At 35.8% G+C, this 21,528-nt stretch overlaps 1 protein-coding gene across 3 annotated transcripts in view; it reads right to left on the minus strand.

Annotated features, from left to right (window-relative positions):
* Nucleotides 1-21,528, minus strand: part of CNOT6L (CCR4-NOT transcription complex subunit 6 like) — a 117,076-nt gene that overhangs the window by 22,098 nt on the left and 73,450 nt on the right. For all 3 annotated transcript variants that reach the window (XM_018049622.1, XM_013964742.2, XM_005681805.2), the window contains exons 6-8: nt 14,095-14,163; nt 11,677-11,834; nt 9,197-9,351 (exon numbers count right to left, since the gene is read on the minus strand). In XM_018049622.1, the coding sequence (XP_017905111.1) occupies nt 9,197-9,351; nt 11,677-11,834; nt 14,095-14,163 (382 nt within the window). The remainder of the gene's footprint in view (nt 1-9,196; nt 9,352-11,676; nt 11,835-14,094; nt 14,164-21,528) is intronic.

Consider the following 21,528-nt stretch of genomic DNA (forward strand, 5'->3'; position numbering starts at 1 on the left):
AAGAAGTAACTCTCACTGTTTGCAGATGACATGATACTATACATAGAAAACCCAAAAGAAACTATTAGAAAATTACTAGAGCTAATCAGTAAATTTAGCAAAGTCATAGGATATAAGGTCAATACACAGAAAGTGCTTGCATTTCTAAATACTAACAACTAAAAATCAGAAAGAGAAATTAAGGAATCAATCCCATATAACATTGCAACAAAAAGAATGAAATATCTAAGAATAAACCTACTTAAGGAGACAAAAGACCTATACATGGAAAACTGTAAGACACTCATGAAAGAAATCAAAGGCGACATAAACAGATGGAGAGATATTCCATGTTCCTGGGTAGGAAGAATCAATATTGTGAAAATCACTATACTACCAAAGGCAATCTACAGATTCAATGTAATCCCTATCAAATTACCAATGGCATTTTTCACAGAACTAGAACAAAAATTTCACAATTCATATGGAAAAACAAAAAGACCCTGAATAGCCAAAGCAGTCTTGAGAAATAAGAATGGAGCTCGAGGAATCAAGCTTCCTGACTTTAGACCATACTATAAAGCTACAGTCATCAAGACAGTATGGTACGGGCACAAAAAAAGAAATACAGACCAATGGAACAAGACAGAGAACCAAAAGATAAACCCACACACTTATGGGTACCTTCTTTTTGACAAAGGAGGCAAGAATATACAATGGGGCAAAGACAGCCTCTTCAATAAGGGGTGCTGGGAAAACGACAAGCTACATGTAAAAAAATGAAATTAGAACAATTCCTAATGCCACAGACAAAGATAAAGTGGATTAAGGACCTAAATGTAAGACCAAAAACTATACGCAGAACACTCGATGACATAAATCAAAGCAAGATCCTCTATGACCCACGTCCTAGAGTAAGGGAAAGAAAAACAAAAGTAAACAAGTGGGACCTGATTAAACTTAAAAACTTTTGTACTGCAAAGGACACTATAAGCAAGGTAAAAAGCCAGTCCTCAGAATGGGAGAAAGTAATATCAAATGAAACAACTGACAAAGGATTAATTTCCAAAATATATAAGCAGCTCATACAACTCATTGCCAGAAAAACAAACAACCCAATCACAAAATAGGGAAAAGACCTAAATAGACATTTCTCCAAAGAAGACATACAGATGGCTAACAAACACATGAAAAGATGCTCAACATCACTCATTTTTAGAGAAATGCAAATCAAAACTATAATGAGGTATCACCTCACACGGGTCAGAATGGCCATCATCAAAAAGTCTACAAACAATAAATGCTGGAGAGGGTGTGCTGAAAAGGGAACACAAACTGATACAGCCACTATGGAAAATGGTATGAAGAGTCCTTAAAAAGCTGGGAATAAAATCACCATATGACCCAGCAAACCCACTCCTAGGCATATACTCTGAGGAAACCAAAACTAAAAGAGACACATGTACCCCAAAGTTCACTGCAGCACTATTTACAATAGCTAGAACATGGAAGCAACCTAGATGTCCATCAACAGATGAATGGATAAAGAAGCTGTGGTCCATAAATACAATGGAATACTACTCAACCATAAAAAGGAACACATTTGAGTCAGTTCTAATGAGGTGGATGAACCCAGAGCCTATTATACTGAGTGAAGTAAGTTGGAAAGAGAAATATAAATACTGCATACTGACACATATATATGGAATCTAAAAAGGTGGCACTGATGAATTTATTTTAGGGCAGCAATGGAGAAACAGACATAGAAAACAGACCTATGGACATGGGGGCAGCGGAGGAGGGAGAAGATGAGATATATGGAGAGAGTAACATGGAAATTTACAATACCATATATAAAACAGATAGCCAATGGGAATTTGCTGTGTGACTCAGGGAACTCAAACAGGGGCTCTGTGACAGGCTGAAGGGTGGGATGGGAGGGAGATGGAAGGGAGGTCCAGGAGGGAGGGGACCTGGGTATATCGATGGCTGATTCCTGTTGATGTATGACAGAAAAATCACAAAATTCTGTAAAGCAATTAGCATACAATTAAATATATACATATATATATTTGCTTCAACAACCAATTTTTATGGTTGCATTATAGTCCACTAAATAAATTCACCATGATTGAACTATTCTGTTAGGCATTTAAGGTACTTCTGATATGAGCTATTATAATTAATGAGATTAGTTATAGTAATAGATTCATTAGTGAAGTAATAAGTTGTTTTACATATAAACATTTTTCTGTGATCTCAAATAATTTTCTCTTTTCCTCTTTCTTTTAATAATTGAAGAACTGCAGACTTTATTTCTGTTGAGTTCTGCTCATTAGTTCACCCTTTCAGATATTAAGGGCACTTTTAAACAACATTCTAGTTTTCCAAAGGATTAAAATATCCTTGCCAGCTTTTTGTTTTTTTATAAATCTTATATGTATGCATATGTCTTCATATAATGAATATGAATGCATATGTCTTATATAATCAAAATTCTGAACAGTGCAGAACAAATTTAAAACAATAGTAAGCCATCTATTATTGAGGATCTACTCTGTATCAAGACCTGTGAAATTACTTCATATTATTAGTCCTAAAACTTTGTTAAAACTTTGCAAAGTGTGGACACGAAGAGATGCTGCCTGGATGCCTCATCAGTCCTTCAGGAATTGCTCCAGTTGCGGAGGGCTGCCTCACCAAAGTCCAAGTACTTCTGGGAGTGGCACATTACAGATCAAAAACAAAAGATAAAGGTCTGGGGATTTTGGTTCCTCCTGGATTAACTCTCACAGGCCATTTCAGCTCCAAAGCTACAGGTGGGGTCAACTGAGGCTGTCTAATGTGCAACACAGTTCTACTTTCTCTGTTCATTTCTTCTTTCCCCCATTCCACAGCTTTTGATCCCTAATAAACTCCTGAACACCAAACTAACGTGGGAGTCTTGTTTCTGGAGAACTCAATTGTGACAGACAATACTACTGGGTTGGCCAAAAAGTTCATTTGAGTAATATCTTGTGGAAAAAGCCAAACTTTTTGGTCAAACCAATGCTCATTACCACTAAAAAGATGAGGAAAACTGAGGCTTGCAAATGAGGTGGTTTATTCATCTCCAATATACTAGAACTGCTCCTATACTCCAATGCTCACTATAGATGACTCATGCCATCTACTTCTCTAATCACACTTTGGCAAGATATTTTAATACCACGGGATATAATTATATTGATTTGGAAACCTAACTAGTTAAGGCAGTTTAGTGATTTGCTTGGCTTCCCAAGCTCCTCTTCTTGGTTTCCCAATCTCCTCCTTACTTCGTCTTAGTCTTTTCAGTTTGAAAAGAATTCTCCTCAATAGAGACCATGAAAGCAAAATAGAACTTGCAAGACTCTAGTTTTTTTCCTTGATCATTAATTAGTGATTGCACAATGCACATGGGTATAGTGCAGATGTTATTTAAAATATTCTCCTTGTTGCCTTAGCACGTTCATCCAATTTTCCCTTTTTTCTTAATTTGCATGGCGAAGAAGATAGGTTCATAAGCTCTTTTTTTTTTTCTTTAATACATGCTTGGTTATTGAGTTTTTTATTGGGGAAAAAAAATACTTCTTTTAAAATGAATCCTGAACAATTACCTGGTTCATTAACTGCCTCAAATTACCCCTTCAGTTTTCTTCCTCATTGGTATGCTTTATTACTGTGTTGCCCTATTCCTGACATAAACATCCCAATCCTCTTGAGGTATCTACTTTCTAATGTCTTTGGTTTCAAAAAGTTCAGAAAAATAAAATCAGTTTTCCTAAATAGAGCACATGTCATTATAACCAAACACTCCCCTTTTTAGTGCTTAGAGATACAGAAACGGTCAGAATGATACTCTCAATCTTATTATTTCAGTTTCACCAACAGCTGAAGAATCAAAGAGATAGCTGAGAACTGAGGAACCACAGAAAATTCCTTTTTTCCGCAAAATTCCTTTTTTTCCAGTGAGAATTAAATAAGGGCATAGATATGCTTCTTGGGCTATAAGAACTTTTCAGGGACTCTGCTTTTAGAAAATAAGATTTCCAGCACCAGTAGAGCTAGATAATCTCCTACAAGTCATCTTGTTTCTGTGTTTATTTTATACTATATTTATAATACATCTATAATATAGTAAGAAACAGTTTACCTATATTCTATTCCATACTGCAAGAATAATACTTCTTACTTTCTCCCCTCTCACCTCAACCAAATAACCTCTACTCTGCTTCTCCTTTCTATGAACCATGACCCTTTCTAATCGCATTAAACTCACTCTTAAACCTAAACCAAATAGAAATTTTTATTTTATATGCAGTATAAGATGCTATAAAATGTGTTCTTGGGTCCCTTCAAAATAATTATGGGAGTTTCAAAAAATAATCTGCTAGAAAAGGTAAGCTTAGAGAGTGAGATAAATAGGGAAGAAAAGTGGATATTCACCATTCTAGATATATTTGTACAACTCTTTTAACCACTGAAAGTATTTTCACATTTTTGGTCATTTTATCCCCATAAAAAAACCTCTGAAGTCAGGCAGAACAGTTATTATTAACATCCATACTGGAAAGGTAATGAAACTGGCATAAAGCAATGTTCCAGATTAAATAAATGGGAAAGCTAACACTGGAAACTTACAACCTCCGATTTTAAAGTTCTAAATGCAACCACCACCTATGACAGACAAAATTAGTAACTGAGAAACTAGTAAGACAGGATTATCAGAATAGGTCATTTGGGGACGATACTATATAATCTATAAATGAATGCCCTCTTCTCAGCCACAAAACAACCTGTTATAAAATGCAAGGCAAAACAACGACCTGGTCTTACCTGGTATCTCTGAGGCAGAGAGCAGAGGCAATATAACAAGGACTAAGCACCACGACAACCTAGTCGCCAACCCTACTGGAAGAGACTGCCTCGTCACAGTGCAATGGTCACGTTGTTCTAAAACTGCTGTTTTCATCTTTCCCTTTCTCACTGATTTGAAGCAAAGTATGATTATATCAGAACTGCTAAACTCAGGAACAGCAAGTATGTCTAGTATCTAGGCCTGCTTTCAGCTCCATTTTTTGACATTTTTGATTTCTTCAAGTCGTGCACTGGACTCCAAGACCCCATTTCTACTAACTGTTTAGTCTACAGGACAAAATATGGCAAAGAGAAACTTTTCGACTTTAAAAAATTTACCTATTTTAAGTTTTCCAAACACAGAGAGACAAAATACATGCCTCTATGCATATGTGTGTTTTACAAAATATTTCAAAGTGAAAAGAATTCACAGCATTTTAAATAATTCAAGTCTGTTTTCAAACAGTTGTCTAAAGTTTCCTAAATAACAGTTATAACTGTTAGTTCAAAATCTTAATTACCTCTAATAAACTACGAAGGCATTTTAGATTTCCCTCTCAAAACTGTGAAAGGAATGAAAAATGATAATATCATCCTTCAGAAAGAAACAATGGCAAATGGAAAAACGAGCTGATGTTACATCTCATCACATCTCATCAGTTATCAGTAATTTTTTTAAATTATGATGTTTCAAGGAAATTTGTGTGTGAATACAGGTAACAAATATGAAATTCAAGGTAATTTCTCCAAATGAGATAACCTTTTAAGAGGTACAAGTGATATCAGAAGCTGAAATAAGCCTAAACAACAAGGACCTACTGTACAGCACAGGGAACTATACTCTATATTTTCTAATAACCTATATGAGAAAAGAATTTGAAAAAGGATATATATGTGTAAAAAAGAATCACTCTGCTACATACCTAAAACTAACACAACACTGAAAATCAACTATATTTCAATTTTAAAAATATACAAATTGTATACATGTAAAAGAAGTCTAAAGAGTCAGTTTAGTACAGTGGTTAAAAGCACTTGCTGTGAAGCCAGGTACTTTCCATGTCTTGGTTTCCTCATCTGTAAGAACGAGGGAACAGTTGTATTCCTAACTCTGAGGATTGCTTTAAAAATTAAGATAGTCAGTGTGAATAAAAGAAAAAGGGTGACATGCAAATACTACAAAGTAATGGCTATTGTTAGGCTAAAATCTGTTTTAAAAAAAAAAGATATCACATCAACCCACTAGAAGAGTATACAGCATATTCTGACCTCAAATACTACAGGGCTGTAGTTATTAAACAAATGAAAAATCTCTATTAAAAATTCACAGAAAAGATACGAAAGTAGGGACAAATAAATGAGAAGTGACTCAAACAGCTTTCAAATTCACTTAATTTATTACTCAAAACAAGAAGTCATGATGGTAATACATAGGCCTATATTAATAGAGACATTGAAATGCTTTGTTATAACAGGAAAATAGTCACAAGTGTTTATGTGCCTATTCTATTAGTAGATGATTTCTTATCTAATGTATCAAACCCAAGTTATTAACTATTCAATACCACCTCTATCTCACTCCATACATTCCAGTCTTCTGAAGGCTGGAGGTGCTTTCAAATTGTCTACTGTAAAACTGGCAGCCTTTATGAGGCAAAAATATACTTCTCTCTTTTCCTCAAGAAGATAACCAAAAGAATCTGCCTCTAACCATCTAGTCACTCAGTCAGCTAGTCAAAAGATAGCATTCTATGAAATACGACCATGTGCAGCAACATGGATGGACTCAGACCTCATCACACTAAGTCAAGTCAGTCAAAAAGAGAATGAAAAATACCGTATGATATCACTTATATGTGGAATCTAAAATGTGACAAAAACAAACCTATCTATGAAACAGAAACAGACCTATAGACACAGGGAAGAGATCTGTGGCTGCCAAGTGGAAAAGGGAGGGGAGGTGGAGGGTGGATGGACTGGGAGTTTGGGGTTAGCAGATGCAAACTAATGGATAAACAACAAGGTCCTACTGTACAGTACAGGGAACTATATTCAGTATCTTGTGATAAACCACAATGAAAAAGAATATTAAAAAGGAATGTATATATGTATAATGGAATCATTTTACTGTATAGCAAAAATTAACACATTGTAAATCAACTATATTTCAATAAAATGATAAAAGAATGAAAGAGAGTAATATAATAACTCTTCATAATTCCAAACCAAAAAAAAAGAAACAGAAACAGACATAGCCTTCTAAGCTTGTTACAGTTTTGAACCCTCAAGTCAGAAATGCAATTCCTAAATTCAATGCACAGAGCATCATAAACCTAGTAAGAGAGAAATACTAAAATTGCAAAGGATTACAGAAAGAGAAATATGACAATAATAAAAATATTTCTGGGACACTAAGTACCTCTCCATCCATTACCTCTTTTAATTCTTGTAACTACCTCTGAATATATACTTTTTTCCATTTTAAACTCAAGAATATTAAAGCACAAAGGCCTCTACAAGATTGTCCACATATTCTAATAAGCAGTCATAATAGGTTTATCTTTGACCATACTTTCATCAACTACATTATAGCCCTGAAAAAAACAAAAAGGTCATGTTTTCTGTTTTCCATTTCAGGTCATGACCACTTTCCATTGTTTTGTCTCAATCAATCCTTTAACTCCCTACCTCTGTAAGCTCTGTGCTTCTCTTCACCTTCCCTTATCTATCGAGGCATATCTCTAACATATATATATCATACTATACTGTGACACATATATACCATACTATACTGTAACACATATATACTATACTATACTATACTGTAACACATATATACCATACTACACTGTAACACATATATACTATACTATACTATACTATACTGTAACACATATATACCATACTATGCTCCTTCCTTTTCCTACTGAAGCTCTGAGTGGAATCAGAAACCATGTATTATTGGGTCTATAGTGACTAGCACAGCACTCATCATAAAGCAAATGCTCAGTAAACATTTAGTGAATAAGAAAGTGACTAAGCTTTCCTGTTGACTCAGACAGTAAAGAATTCACCTGCAATGCAGGAGACCCAGGTTCAATTCCTGGGTTGGGAAGATTCCCTGGAGAAGGGAACAGCTACCCACTACAGTATTCTTGCCTGGAGAATTCCATGGACAGAGGAGCCTGGCAGGCTGCAATCCATGAGGTCCATAGAGTTGGACATAACTGAGCGACTTTTCATAAAACAGGAAATAAACATACACAATATTAACTGGAAAAGATGAAAAGTTGATAAACGAATGATTCTGCAAAGGGCCAACTAAAAGCTGGCTTAAAACTCAACATTCAAAAAACTAAGATCATGGCATCTGGTCCCATCACTTCATGGCAAAGAGAAGGGGAAAAAGTGGAAGAAGTGACAGATTTTATTTTACTGGGCTCCAAAATCACTGAGGATGGTGACTGCAGCCATGAAATTAAAACACACTTGGCTCCTTGAAAAAAGCTATAATAAACCTAGACAGTGCATTAAAAAGCAGAGACATCACCTTTCTGACAAAGGCCTGTCTAGTCAAAGCTATGGTTTTTCCAGTAGTCATGTATGGATGTGACAGCTGAACCATAAAGAAGGCTGAGTGCTACAGAATTGATGCTTTCGAATTGTGGTGCTGGAGAAGACTCTTTTGAGTCCCTTGGACTGCAAGGAGATCAAACCAGTCAATCCTAAAGGAAATCAACCCTGAATATTCATTGGAAGGACTGATGCTGAAGCTGAAGCTCCAATACTTGGCCACCTGATGCTAAGAGGTGACTCACTGGAAAAGACCCTGATGCTGGGAAAGACTGAGGGCAGGAGGAGAAGTAGGTGAGGTGACAGATGACATGGTTGGATGGCATCACTGACTCAATGGACATGAGTTTGAGCAAACTCCAGAAGATAGTGAAGGACAGGGAAGCCTGGCATGCTGTAGTTCATAGGCTCACAAAGAGTCATACACAGTAACAACAAAAGAAAAAAAATCACTAAAAGAAACTTCAGATAACTTAGTTCCAATCTTAAAGAGTACTACTTTCTTTTTTACACCAAAACTAATATTTTACTTCATGGAAATATATATAAAATTATGATAAATCATATTTAAGTATATACTCCTTTTAATATTTTTAGTGCAATTTGGTAAAAAAGCATAAAGAATATGATAAACATTCTAATTTCCAATACACACCCTAAGAAATAAAATCTTACCAATAGTTTTAACTGTTTTTTAGCTTTTTGTCTATTTTAGGGTCAAACCAAAGACAATTTCAAATGTGTGGTACGCTTTGTTTCCGTAACTCACTTTTCTGTTTTGAAGAATATTGCACAACCGTCCACATGCTTTCTCTCCTGCTCAGACATGATTTTGGCACGTGACTTTGGAGAAAAAAATCCATCATATCCACGCTCCTTCAATGCTGGCAGAAAGAGAGTGAAGTATTGCTCTGTTTCCACTTCCTGAGATGGAAGATACATTATCACCGACATGATAGAGGAAAACTAAGATGTAAAACTGTGCAACACTGTGAGTGAAGTGCGACTAAGTTAAACACTTCACTTAACAAACATTAGCTAACTACCTTGCCTTACTGATAGCAGCTACCATTTGACAATGGCAGCTCTGTAAAGCCTAAAAGAATTAAAAAATCATATGATTTTCTCAGGTTTACACAGGTAGTTAGTTGGTCCCAAATCTCTTGACTTCCAATTTCGAGTTCATCAGGGAAGACTGACATGCTGCAGTCTGTGCAGTCACAAAGAGTGGGACACAACTTAGTGACTGAACAACAACTACTGTACTTCACTTCCTCAACTGGTAATTGAACAAAATTGAAATACAAAATATGAAAGTTGGTCATATTACAGATTAAGCAGTAGGGAATTGAAAATTTTACATTAGGAGGTAATTTTTTAAAAATATTTTGTATTTCTCAATTGTGGTGGAAAGGAATGATAAGTCAAAACTGAGAAGTTTAAGATCAACAAAAAAATCCTACTTAAAGGAATTTTTAGTTACCTGAATACCAATAATCCAATGATCTGTGTTAATTTGGCAGTTATTAAGTTAGACTAATTTATTACTTGACCCATAACATACTTTTAAGAAATCTTTCAAAATGAAATAATCAAGCATGAAGATAATGATTTATGTGTGCCAATGTTTATAAAAACGTGATATTGTAACAATGAAAACAAACAGCCTTAATGTCCAACAGCAGGGAAAATGCTAAATCAATTAGTATATATTCATATAATTGGCTTTGAGAAATTTCAGTAATGCATAAAATGTATATTAAATGCAATAAGCAAGAAACAAAATACATTAATAGTGTGATCTCTATTTTGAAAACATACCTATAAATAAATAGGCAAGTGAATGTTTTAAAAAGAATATAAGAAATACTCCAGAAGTTTTAACCCTGGAGTTAAAGCAACTTTCTTTGGGGTACAGGATTAGATGTTTTACTCTATTATTATTTATATTCTTTTCATATTTTGAACTTCTCTGGAATGAACACTTTATAACATAGTTTATAACATATAACATATATATATAACATATATATAACTTTATAACATATAACATAACTTTTATAATAACTTTTAAAATTATGATGCTTCTATGCTTCATACTATACTTTACTAAGGAAGAGTGTGAGGCTGTTATTACTATAAATACTGAATCAAAAGGAAGAAAATTAAATAACATAAGCCTATGCTTATTTGTCTCCATGTGTGCTAAGGAGCTTCAGTTGTGTCAGATTCTTTGCAATCCTATGGACTGTAGCCTGGTAGGCTCCTCTGTCCACAGCATTCTCCAAGCAAGAATACTGGAGCAGGCTGCCATTCCCTCCTCCAGGGGACCTTCCTGACCCACAGATCGAACCCGTGTCTCCTGTCTCCTGCACTGGCATTTGGGTTCTTTACCACTAGCGCCACCTGGTAAGCCCATATTGGCCTCCTCCTCCCCTCATTTTGTGTCAGTTCTCAGTGTTTAAAAGAAAATTTAGCCTTTGAAGACTTCTACTACTTCCTTATTTTCCAGAGTCAAATGAATCATGGATAATAACACAAATATAAGTAAATAATAAAGCTACTCTAACACAAAAAAATTTATTATTAAAATAATGACTTTATTCTTAAGCTATGCAGAAAAGGAGGTGTGAAATTATAACACTTAAAATTTTAAAGTACCTTAAAGCATTTAATATGCCTTGAAAACTGCTAAGAAAAAATGTACTAAAAACTAAAAACTTCTTGGCCATTCATTAGCTGAGCATTGAAAAGCAGTAAAACACTATTTCAATCAAAAGGTGCTTTGTCAGTTAAATTCAATAAAGTATCTAAATTTCTGAGGTTGCTTTTAAAAATAAGGCAAAAATGCATGATTTATAGTACAATATTTTTATATGTATATCACTGAGGAACAATGGTAGACAAGTAATTTTTTTTTACAGATCCCATTATAAATTAAATTTATATTTCTTAAAGATTCAATCTTCAGTAGTCTTCTCTTTCAGCAATACCAATGATTTGTTCATAACACGAATTAACATGAAGAACGTGGTGAAATTATTTTCACTTAAGCAATCAGTAAATGAGTATAAGTTTATGGCTTATACAAAACTGTTTCACTGTGGAAATATCCTTTTTTCTTAAGAAGAGAGACAATAATTCCTTTGGGTTTTTCTTCAAACACAAAATCTCTCCCAAAAGTAAGATCTTTTGTAATTTTTTAGATTCACCTTTAAGTTACAGACAATTCAATCTCTATAGTGTTACCTGAAGACTAATGATATCTGCGTCACAGTTAACAATTTCTTCCATAATTCCCTTTTTCCTGTATTCCCAGTTTAATGCCCAGGATGGGCAATAGCCATATAGCTGCCGGGTGGCATATTTATCACATAACACATTGTAACACATAACCGTGAATGATGCTAAGAAGTGGGAGAAAAAAACAAGACAAAAGGGAGAAAATTAGGCAACCTTTTCTAAAGCAGTATCACATGTACACCTACACAATCATACATGCCACACAAACATAACTCAAATATCACCACTGTGAAAAGCCTTGGGCAAGATTCTGTTAAACTATATAAAAAACTTCACCAGAGTCCATCCACCATACCAAAGTTCTTTTACCAGAATCAGACTTATAGCTCATATCTGAGATTGTTTTTAAGGGTATTTTAATAAATAAAAATTCAAGTTTTAGGGAATTCACTGGTTGCTCAGTGGTTAGGACTCTGCACTTCCACTGCTGGGAGCACAGGCTCAATCCCTGGTCAGGTAACTAAGATCCTGCCAGTCATGCGGTGTGGCCAAAAATAATCTAATTTTAAATCAATACTAACTTTTTGACACATAATTTGCTGAGCAAAACTTTTCTCTATAAATGAATAAAAGTAAATTACAAAAGTAAATTTTAATTTTTTTCTCTTTAAAAGGCTTTCATTACCTTTCATTAACAAAATATTCATACTTAGTACTTTTTTGAGTCTCTTACTTCTCTCACTGCTAAGCCAGAAGAACACAGACTAACAAAGTTTAGTTATAAGAGAAACCTTTTTAACCAAATCAAATGCTCATTTTTAAATTTTTAAATTTTTAATTCTCATTTTAAAATTCCCTTAAACTGTAAAGGGACTGTGTGCATGCTCAGTTGCTAAGTCATGTCTGACTCTTTGCGACCCCATGGACTGTAGCCCGCCAGTCTCCTCTGTCCGTGGGATTTCCCAGGCAAGAATACTGCAGTGGGCTGCCATTTTCTACTCCAGAAGATCGTCCTGACCCACAGATCAAACCCGCATCTCCTGCATTGGCAGGTGGGTTCTTTACCACTGAGGCACCAAGGAAGCCAGTAAAAGGACTACAAGTAAACTAACAGGAAAACACAGCTTGTATCCACTGCTGCTCAAAAGTGTGCTCTAGGAAGCAGCAGCATCAGTTATCACCTTGGAACTCAGAAATGCAGAAATTTCTGGCTTCACAAAGACTTACTGAATTGGAATCTGCAATTTAACAAAATCCTAAGGTGATTCTATGCAGAAGCACACCAGTTTGAAAATCCCTGATTTTTATCACTAATTTTCTATCCTATCTATCCATTAGAATCATGTTATAGAACTTTAAAAAAAAAAAATGTTTATCACTCCAGACTAATTTAGTATGTTAGGATTTGGGCATTAATATTTTAAAAAAGCATCCCAGGTAATTACAATGGGCAGGTATGGATGAGAATCAATGGTAAGGAATACAAGAAATGAAGTAACGCTCAACTGAAGTTGATTCAGCGTCAGATGATAGGAAGATATTATGAGAAACTTAGTCCAGAGGTCTCCTGGGGATCTGACTGGTGGTCATTATGTATACTGGTACCTCTTTCACCATCTAGGATTAATTCTTACATAGTTTAATTACCATTATAGTTTTGGGGCTATAAATCACCCTTTTAACAATTGAACGTCCCCAAAATTAAGTATCAGCATTTGGTTACTTCATATTAAAACAGTAAAATTTTCATCTTCAAAATAAAATTAGGTATCATAAAAACTATGACTTGTAAGAGGAATATTAATAACAACTTATTTTAAGCAGAATTCCGAACTATAAAATGTCTAATAAACAGTAAGAAGACTATAAATGTCAAATTATCATTGGTCTGCACAAAAAGATAAAGGTTTATATTTTCTACATTTACTGCAGTTCAAGAAATGCTGAATCCTGTAATTAAACTGCTCAAATCTTCTCCCTATACCATTTCTATACCCCTGCCCTGGTATCATATTCTGTTTCCAATATAGTAAATTTGATTCAGTATAAATTATCCCTCTACAAGAGTTATCAGTCTACCCACTAAAGAAAGATAAATCTAAGTAGTTTGAAATTTTTCAGAAGAAAATTCATTACTCCTCATTTTTCTTAAATCACCAAACCTTATGTGAAGATGCCATTTGGAAAGCTCTATTATAAGAAGTAATTTTCAAACCAAGAGCCCATCATTGTGAAAGATATGAGATTCTTGTACATAAGCCTCAGGATGGACTTTAACTCTACCCATCAGTATTTCTAAACTCATCTAAACTCAGGGGAGGTAAAACGAAGGCCTAATTTGAAGGTTAATTTCATCACAAAGCCCAAATGGCATTTCAAGTGTATCTGAAAAAAGTCAAGAAAGAATAAGAAAAACTATTTTACCTGATGGCAGAATTTGGTCTCGTTCTTTTAATGTAATCCATGGCCTCGGAGGAAGCTGCTCTGGATGAACTGGAAAAAAAATATTTTTTTAAAATGTAATTTCCTGTATTTCTAAAATTAGTATTATTTACTAATTTATAATGTCAAATCAGCTTCTGTTTTCTCTTCAGCTATAATAGCCCATGTGTGTACGTGCTAAGTCACTTCAGTCCTCCCAAATCTTTGTGACACTATGGACTGTAGCCCACCAGACTTCTCTGTCCATGGGATTTTCCAGGCAAGAATACTGGAGTGGGTTGCCATGCCCTCCTCCAGGGGACCTTCCCGACCCAAGGACTGAACCGTTGTCTCTTAAGTCTCCTGCACTGCAGGGGGTTCTTTACCACTAGCACCACCTGGGAAATCCATATGGTCTTAAAAATCTAGTACTGAAATATAATGAAGATTTAAAAGCTGAAGGAAGTTGATGAAGAGTTATGCAGAAAACACAAAACTAACATCTGAAAAGAACACAAAGAAATTCATTAATGGCATTTATATTTACACGGTATTTATTTTTAAAAGTACCTATTTAAATCCTTAAGTAAGAGGTGTATGTCTTAATTATACATGTAAACTGTACTGACTCAGTCTTGTTCCCAGCGGGAAAATGAAAGCTATGTGAAGTTTCAACACACTGATGAACAAAATTACTCAAATGTTTTTAAAACAGAAAAAAAAAATGCATGCATAATAATAAAAACTACTGAATTTTCTAATAGGGCTTTCATTTCCTAATTTTAATCTTTCTTTTATAATGTTGATACAAAGCCAGAGATTAGAATGACGCTATACATATAGAAAAAAGGAAGGCACTGGTTAAACATTAATTGCTCAGATATGACTGTCAATACTAATGGAACTAAATTCTACCAAACTATCAGGTGAAAGAAAATGCACTAAGTTAAGATTTAACTACCTCTTTTTTCCTCTCCCTTTTAAACACAATTGCAATTACAGGACAGTTTGATTCAAGTTTGCAGATTTACCCAGTGAATTAGTGGCTAAGAAATGTATCCCATTTAAGCAGAAACACTCCATCATCACCCAGCCACAGAAATTTTCAACCAAGTATCCAAGATCTTTAAAAAAGTGTTATTTTACTAACCATTTTAGTGTTCCAAAAGTCTAGCTAAAGGATGCCTATTTTAGCAGCCATATTGTTCACAAAGTGAAATGAATGTTATTTTGCATAGTCTGTATCTTGCCAAGAAAGTAATGAAGGTCATCATAAGATAACAAACCATCCAGCTGGTTCAACACACTGAATCCTGGAAAATAACCTTGCCTCCTAGGAGTGCCGTGCCAGAACTATGGCAACTCTCTCTAAAACAGAAGTTCATTATAGAAATATAATGGAGAGTAAACAAAGAACTCCTCAGCTGCTGGGATCCTTATTAACAAATAGTTAAAAACTCAGAAAGCATGAAAATTATCAAAAGTGATGTCAACATTCCGACGCTTCCCATATCTTAATATAGCCAAATTTAACAGTGTAAGTAAAACATATACTATTCCCCCAAAATAACTGAAGAACAAAAGCATAGGAAAAGATACTGTATCTCACCAGTAAGTAACCAGGAAAAACTTAAAAATGAGATAGCATGTCTTTATCTAGGTTGACAAAAAATTTTAAGTTTAATAATATCCAGGGTTGGTGAAAGTGATAAGAAATAGATACTTGCACATACAACTGGTGGGAATACAAACTGGTACAGCTATCTGGATGGACAAATGGGCATCATCTTTTAAAATTTAAAACATTCATGTCCCTGTGACCTAGCAATTCTATTTCTTGGGATCAGCCCTATCTGCTTAAAGCAGCAAACATATTCATTATGCCAATGTTTAAAAGAAAAAAGATACATGCATGCTAAAGTGGAAAGGCATGTAAGACATTCTGCTGGGTGAGGGAAAAGCAGAAAATATATAATGATAAAATATATTTTATTAATAATTAGATAATATAGAATATATTTTATTAGAAAAAATTTAAAACACATATGCAAAGTAATACAATGCAAGAAAATTTCTACTGGTTTAATTTTTATATATAAATGTCTAGAAATGTCTATAAGGATACACACCCAACTTCTAAGTGTGCTTACTTACACAGAAGGGACTGGAATTAAAGGTAGTGGTCAAAGGAAATTCTGGTCTTAACCAGAATTTTAATATTTCTTTCAAAGAGAATAATATATTCATATGTAACATATATTTACTTAACATTGACTTTTTTCAAAGATAAAATTGCATGGCCAATGATTTGACAAAGGATCAGTCAGTTTAGTCGCTGTCACATCTGACTCTTTGCAACCCCATGGACTGCATCATGCCAGGCTTCCCTGTCCATCACCAAGTCCCAGAGCTTACTCAAACTCCAAACGATAGGACTATATTTATATAAGCCAACAATCAAATAAAGACTGTTTAATAGCTAAATCTGTAAGGTCCTAGCACAGTACCAGAATGTGGATCAAAACTGAACACTACTCTCATCATGAACAGAAGAGACAGCAGTTAACATCTTTCAACATCATACCTAAAAATGTGATCTGAAACAATTCTCCCATTTTTATCTTCCACACATGCCACACTAAGTGCTAGACAGCCCTGAAGCCATGAGGAATAGACCTGGAGGGAGATGGGGAGAAGGGGTGAGAAAAGTGTGATTTTCCACACCTCACAGTGATCAACAGCACTGGGCCTGGATTCCCACAGTGAGGGTGCCAGCTGAGCCTGAAGAGCCAATAAAACCCACATGCTAAACCTAAACTGGGCAGTTGCCTGCTACTGATGTTTTTAAAAGGTCATGAGTTTCCTAACATAGTATTAAAAAATATCCAGGGCACAGGTGAAAACCACTGGTCATACCAAAGACCAGGAAAATCACAATTTATTTGAGAAAAGACTACCAACAGACAATAACACAGAGGTGATTCAGCTGTTGAAATTATCTGACGGAACATTTTAAAGCAGTCAACATAAAACTGCTTCATAAAGTAATTACCAATTCTCTTGAAACAGATGAAAAAATAGAAAACCCCAGCAAAAAAGTGGAAAGTGAAAGTAGCTCAGTTGTGTCAATTCTTTGCGACTCCACGGACAATTCTCCAGGCCAGAATACTATAGTGGGTAGCCTTTCCCTCCTTCAGGGGATCTTCCCAACACAGGGATCGAACCCCGGTCTCTCGCATTGCAGGCAGATTCTTTATCAGCTGAGCCACAAGGGAAGCCCACAATAGAAGTGGACGGGCACAATAATATAGACAACCAAACATAACATTATTGAATTTGAGAACAAATCAAGAGAATTTACTCAACAAGAAGAAGAAAACAGAAAAAAAAAAATGAAGAAAGCTTTAAGAACCTGTGGGGTCCTCCAAAGATCTAAGATTCATAAAATCAAAGTTCAGAAAGAGAAGAGACAGAATGTAGACTTAAAAAATATTCACAGAGATAATGACCCAAAATCCCCAAATTTAACAAACAACATAAATCTACACATTCAAGAAGATGTACAAACTTCAAAAAAAATAAACCCAAAGAATCAGACACCAACACCATCATAATGAAACTGGTAAAAACTAAAGACAAAGAATCTCAAAAACACCAGAAAAATGACACATCACCTAAAAGGAAACAACAGGTTTCTTTCTAAAAACCATGGTGCCAGAGGAAGTGATACAATATTTTTTCAAGAGCTAAAAGAAAACAACTGTCAACCTCAAATTCTGTGGCCAACAGAACTTGCCTTCATAAATCAAGGAAAAATAAAGATGTTATCAAAGGAAAACTAAAAGACTTCATTGCCAGCAGACTGGCCCTTAAGGAATGGCTAAAGGAAGCTCCTTAAGATGGAAAGAAAATGTTAACAGCAGAAGAAATGGAACATCAAAACGGAAAGAACAAGGAAAGAGTGAAAGGATAAACGTAACAGATTAACCTTCTCTGCATGAGCTTCTTATATTGCATCTAATGGCTGAAGCAAAAATTGCAACATATATGTGGTACTCAGTAGAGGACATACTGGAGACAGTTATATTTGCCTGCAGTCCATGGGGTCGCTAAGAGTCGGACACGACTGAGCAACCTCACTTTGACTTTTCACTTTCATGCACTGGAGAAGGAAATGGCAACCCACTCCAGTGTTCTTGCCTGGAGAATCCCAGGGACGGTGGAGCCTGGTGGGCTGCCATCTATGGGGTTGCACAGAGTCGGACATGACTGAAGTGCCTTAGCAGCAGCAGCAGCAAGGCAAAGGGACACAAATGGAAGTAGGGCATCAATAATTGGCTTAAAATGAGAAGACACTATTATCAATAGACTGTGTTAAGTATGTATATTGTGATATCTAAAAAGTCATCATTAAGAAAACTATACAAGACAGTATCCTCTAAAACAGCATAAATAAAACAAGATGGTATCCTAAAAATGTTTAAATAGCCCGTAAGAAACCAAGAAATGACAAATAAAGGAGAAACAAAGGAAACAGACTACAAATAACAAAATGACTGATTTCAAGTCCTACATATCAATTCTTACTTTAAATATAAACAGTCTAATAAATATACAAATTAAATGAGTGGAAATGTTCCCTTGGTATTTCTTGAAGAGATCTCTAGTCTTTCCCATTCTGTTGTTTTCCTCTATTTCTTTGCATTGATCGCTGAGGAAGGCTTTCTTATCTCTCCTTGCTATTCTTTGGAACTCTTTGCTAGACATGGAACAACAGACTGGTTCCAAATAGGAAGAGGAGTACATCAAAGCTGTATATTGTCACTCTGTTTATTTAACTTATATGCAGAGTACATCATGAGAAACACTGGGCTGGAAGAAGCACAAGCTGGAATCAAGATTGCTGGGAGAAATATCAATAACCTCAGACATGCAGATGACACCACCCTTATGACAGAAAGTAAAGAGGAACTAAAATGCCTCTTGAAAGTGAAAGAGGAGAGTGAAAAAGTTGGCTTAAAGCTCAACATTCAGAAAACGAAGATCATGGCATCTGGTCCCATCACTTCATGGGAAATAGATGGGGAAACAGTGGAAACAGTCTCAGACTTTATTTTTAGGGGCTCCAAAATCACTACAGATGGTGATTGCAGCCATGAAATTAAAAGACACTTACTCTTTGGAAGAAAAGTTATGACGAACCTAGACAGCATATTAAAAAGCAGAGATTGAAGGCAGGAGGAGAAGGGGACGACAGAGGATGAGATGGTTGGACGGCATCACTGACTCAATGGAGATGAGTCTGAGTAGACTCCAGGAGTTGGTGATGGACAGGGAGGCCTGGTGTGCTGTGGTCCATGGGGTTGCAAAGATTCAGACACGACTGAGTGACTGAACTGAACTGAACTGAAAATGAACATTGTTCCTAAACCAAAAGAGGAGGTTGCACACAAGAAAAAGATATCCTAAAAGAAACTGAAGTAACAAAAACTTACAGTCAGGGGTAGGGGAGGCTGCAAAAAATAAATGAAAATAAAAATAAAAATCAAGGAAAATTGGAAGTTGTCAAACAGGAGATGGCAAGAGTGAACGTTGACATTTTAGGACTCAGCAAACTAAAATGGACTGGAATGGGTGAATTTAACTCAGATGACCATTATATCTACTACTGTGGGCAAGAATCCCTTAGAAGAAATGGAGTAGCCATCATAGTCAACAAGAGCCCGAAAAGGAGTACTTGGAAGCAATCTCAAAAACGACAGAATGATCTCTGTTCGTTTCCAAGGCAAACCATTCAGTATCACGGTAATCCAAGTCTATGCCCCGACCAGTAATGCTGAAGAAGCTGAAGTTGAATGGTTCTAAGAAAACCTACAAGCCCTTTGAGAACTAACACCCAAAAAAGATGTCCTGTTCATTATAGGGGACTGGAATACAAAAGTAGGAAGTCAAGAAAGACCTGGAGTAACAGGTAGATTTGTCTCTGGAGTACAGAATGAAGCAGGGCAAAGGCTAATAGATTTTTGCTAAAAGAACTCACTAGTCATAGCAAACACCCTCTTCCAACAATACAAGAGAAGACTCTACACATGGACATCACCAGATGGTCAATACCAAAATCAGACTGATCATATTCTATGCAGCCAAAGATGGAGAAGCTCTATACAGTCAGCAAAAACAAGACCAGGAGCTGACTATGGCTCACACCATGAACTCCTTATTGACAAATTCAGACTTAAATTGAAGAAAGTAGGGAAAACCACTAGACCATTCAGGTATGACCTAAATCAAATCCCCTACAATTATACAGCAAAAGTGAGAAACAGATTCAAGGGATTAGATCTGATAGACACAGTGCCTGATGAACTATGGACGGAGGTTCATGACATTGTACAAGAGACAAGGATCAAGACCATTCCCAAGAAAGAGAAATGCAAAAAAGCAAAATGGTTGTCTGAGAAGGCCTTACAAATAGCTGTGAAAAGAAGAGAAGCTAAAAGCAAGGAGAAAAGGAAAGATATACCCATTTGAATGCAGAGTTCCAAAGAATAGCAAGGAGAGATAAGAAAGGCTTCCTCAGTGATCAGTGCAAAGAAACAGAGGAAAACAACAGAATGGGAAAGACTAGAGATAGTGGGTCAGATGGTAAAGCATCTGTCTGCAATGCAGGAGACCTGGGTTCAATCCCTGAGTTGGGAAGATCCCCTAGAGAAGGAAATGGTAGCCCACTCCAGTATTCTTGCCTGGAAAATCCCATGGACCGCGGAGCCTGGTAGGCTACCGTTGATGGGGTCACAAAGCATCGGACACGACTGAGCAACTTCACTTTCACTTTCAAGGGAACATTTCATGCAAAGATGGGCTCAATAAAGGACAGAAATGGTAGGGACCTAACAGAAGCAGAAGATATTAAGAAGAGGTGGCAAGAATATAAAGAAGTACTGTACAAAAAGGGTCTTCATGACCCAGATAACCACAAAAGCATGATCACTCACCTAGAGACAGATATCCAGGAATGCGAAGTCAAGTGGACCTTAGGAAGCATCACTATGAACAAAGCTAGTAGAGGTGATGGAATTCCAGTTGAGCTATTTCAAATCCTAAAAGATGATGCTGTGAAAGTGCTGCACTCAGTATGCCAGCAAATCTGGAAAACTCAACAGTGCCCAGAGGACTGGAAAAGGTCAGTTTTCATTACAATCCCTAAGAAAGGCAATGCCAAAGAATGCTCAAACTACCACACAACTGCACTCATCTCACACACTAGTTAAGCAATGCACAAAATTCTCCAAGTCAGGCTTCAACAGTATGTGAACTGTGAACTTCCAGATGTTCAAGCTGGTTTTAGAAGAGGCAGAGGAACCAGAGATCAAATTGCCAACATCCGCTGGATTACTGAAAAAGCAAGAGAGTTCCAGAAAAATATCTATTTCTGCT

Source organism: Capra hircus, chromosome 6 (assembly GCF_001704415.2).
Source record: "Capra hircus breed San Clemente chromosome 6, ASM170441v1, whole genome shotgun sequence".
Lineage (NCBI taxonomy): Eukaryota > Metazoa > Chordata > Mammalia > Artiodactyla > Bovidae > Capra > Capra hircus.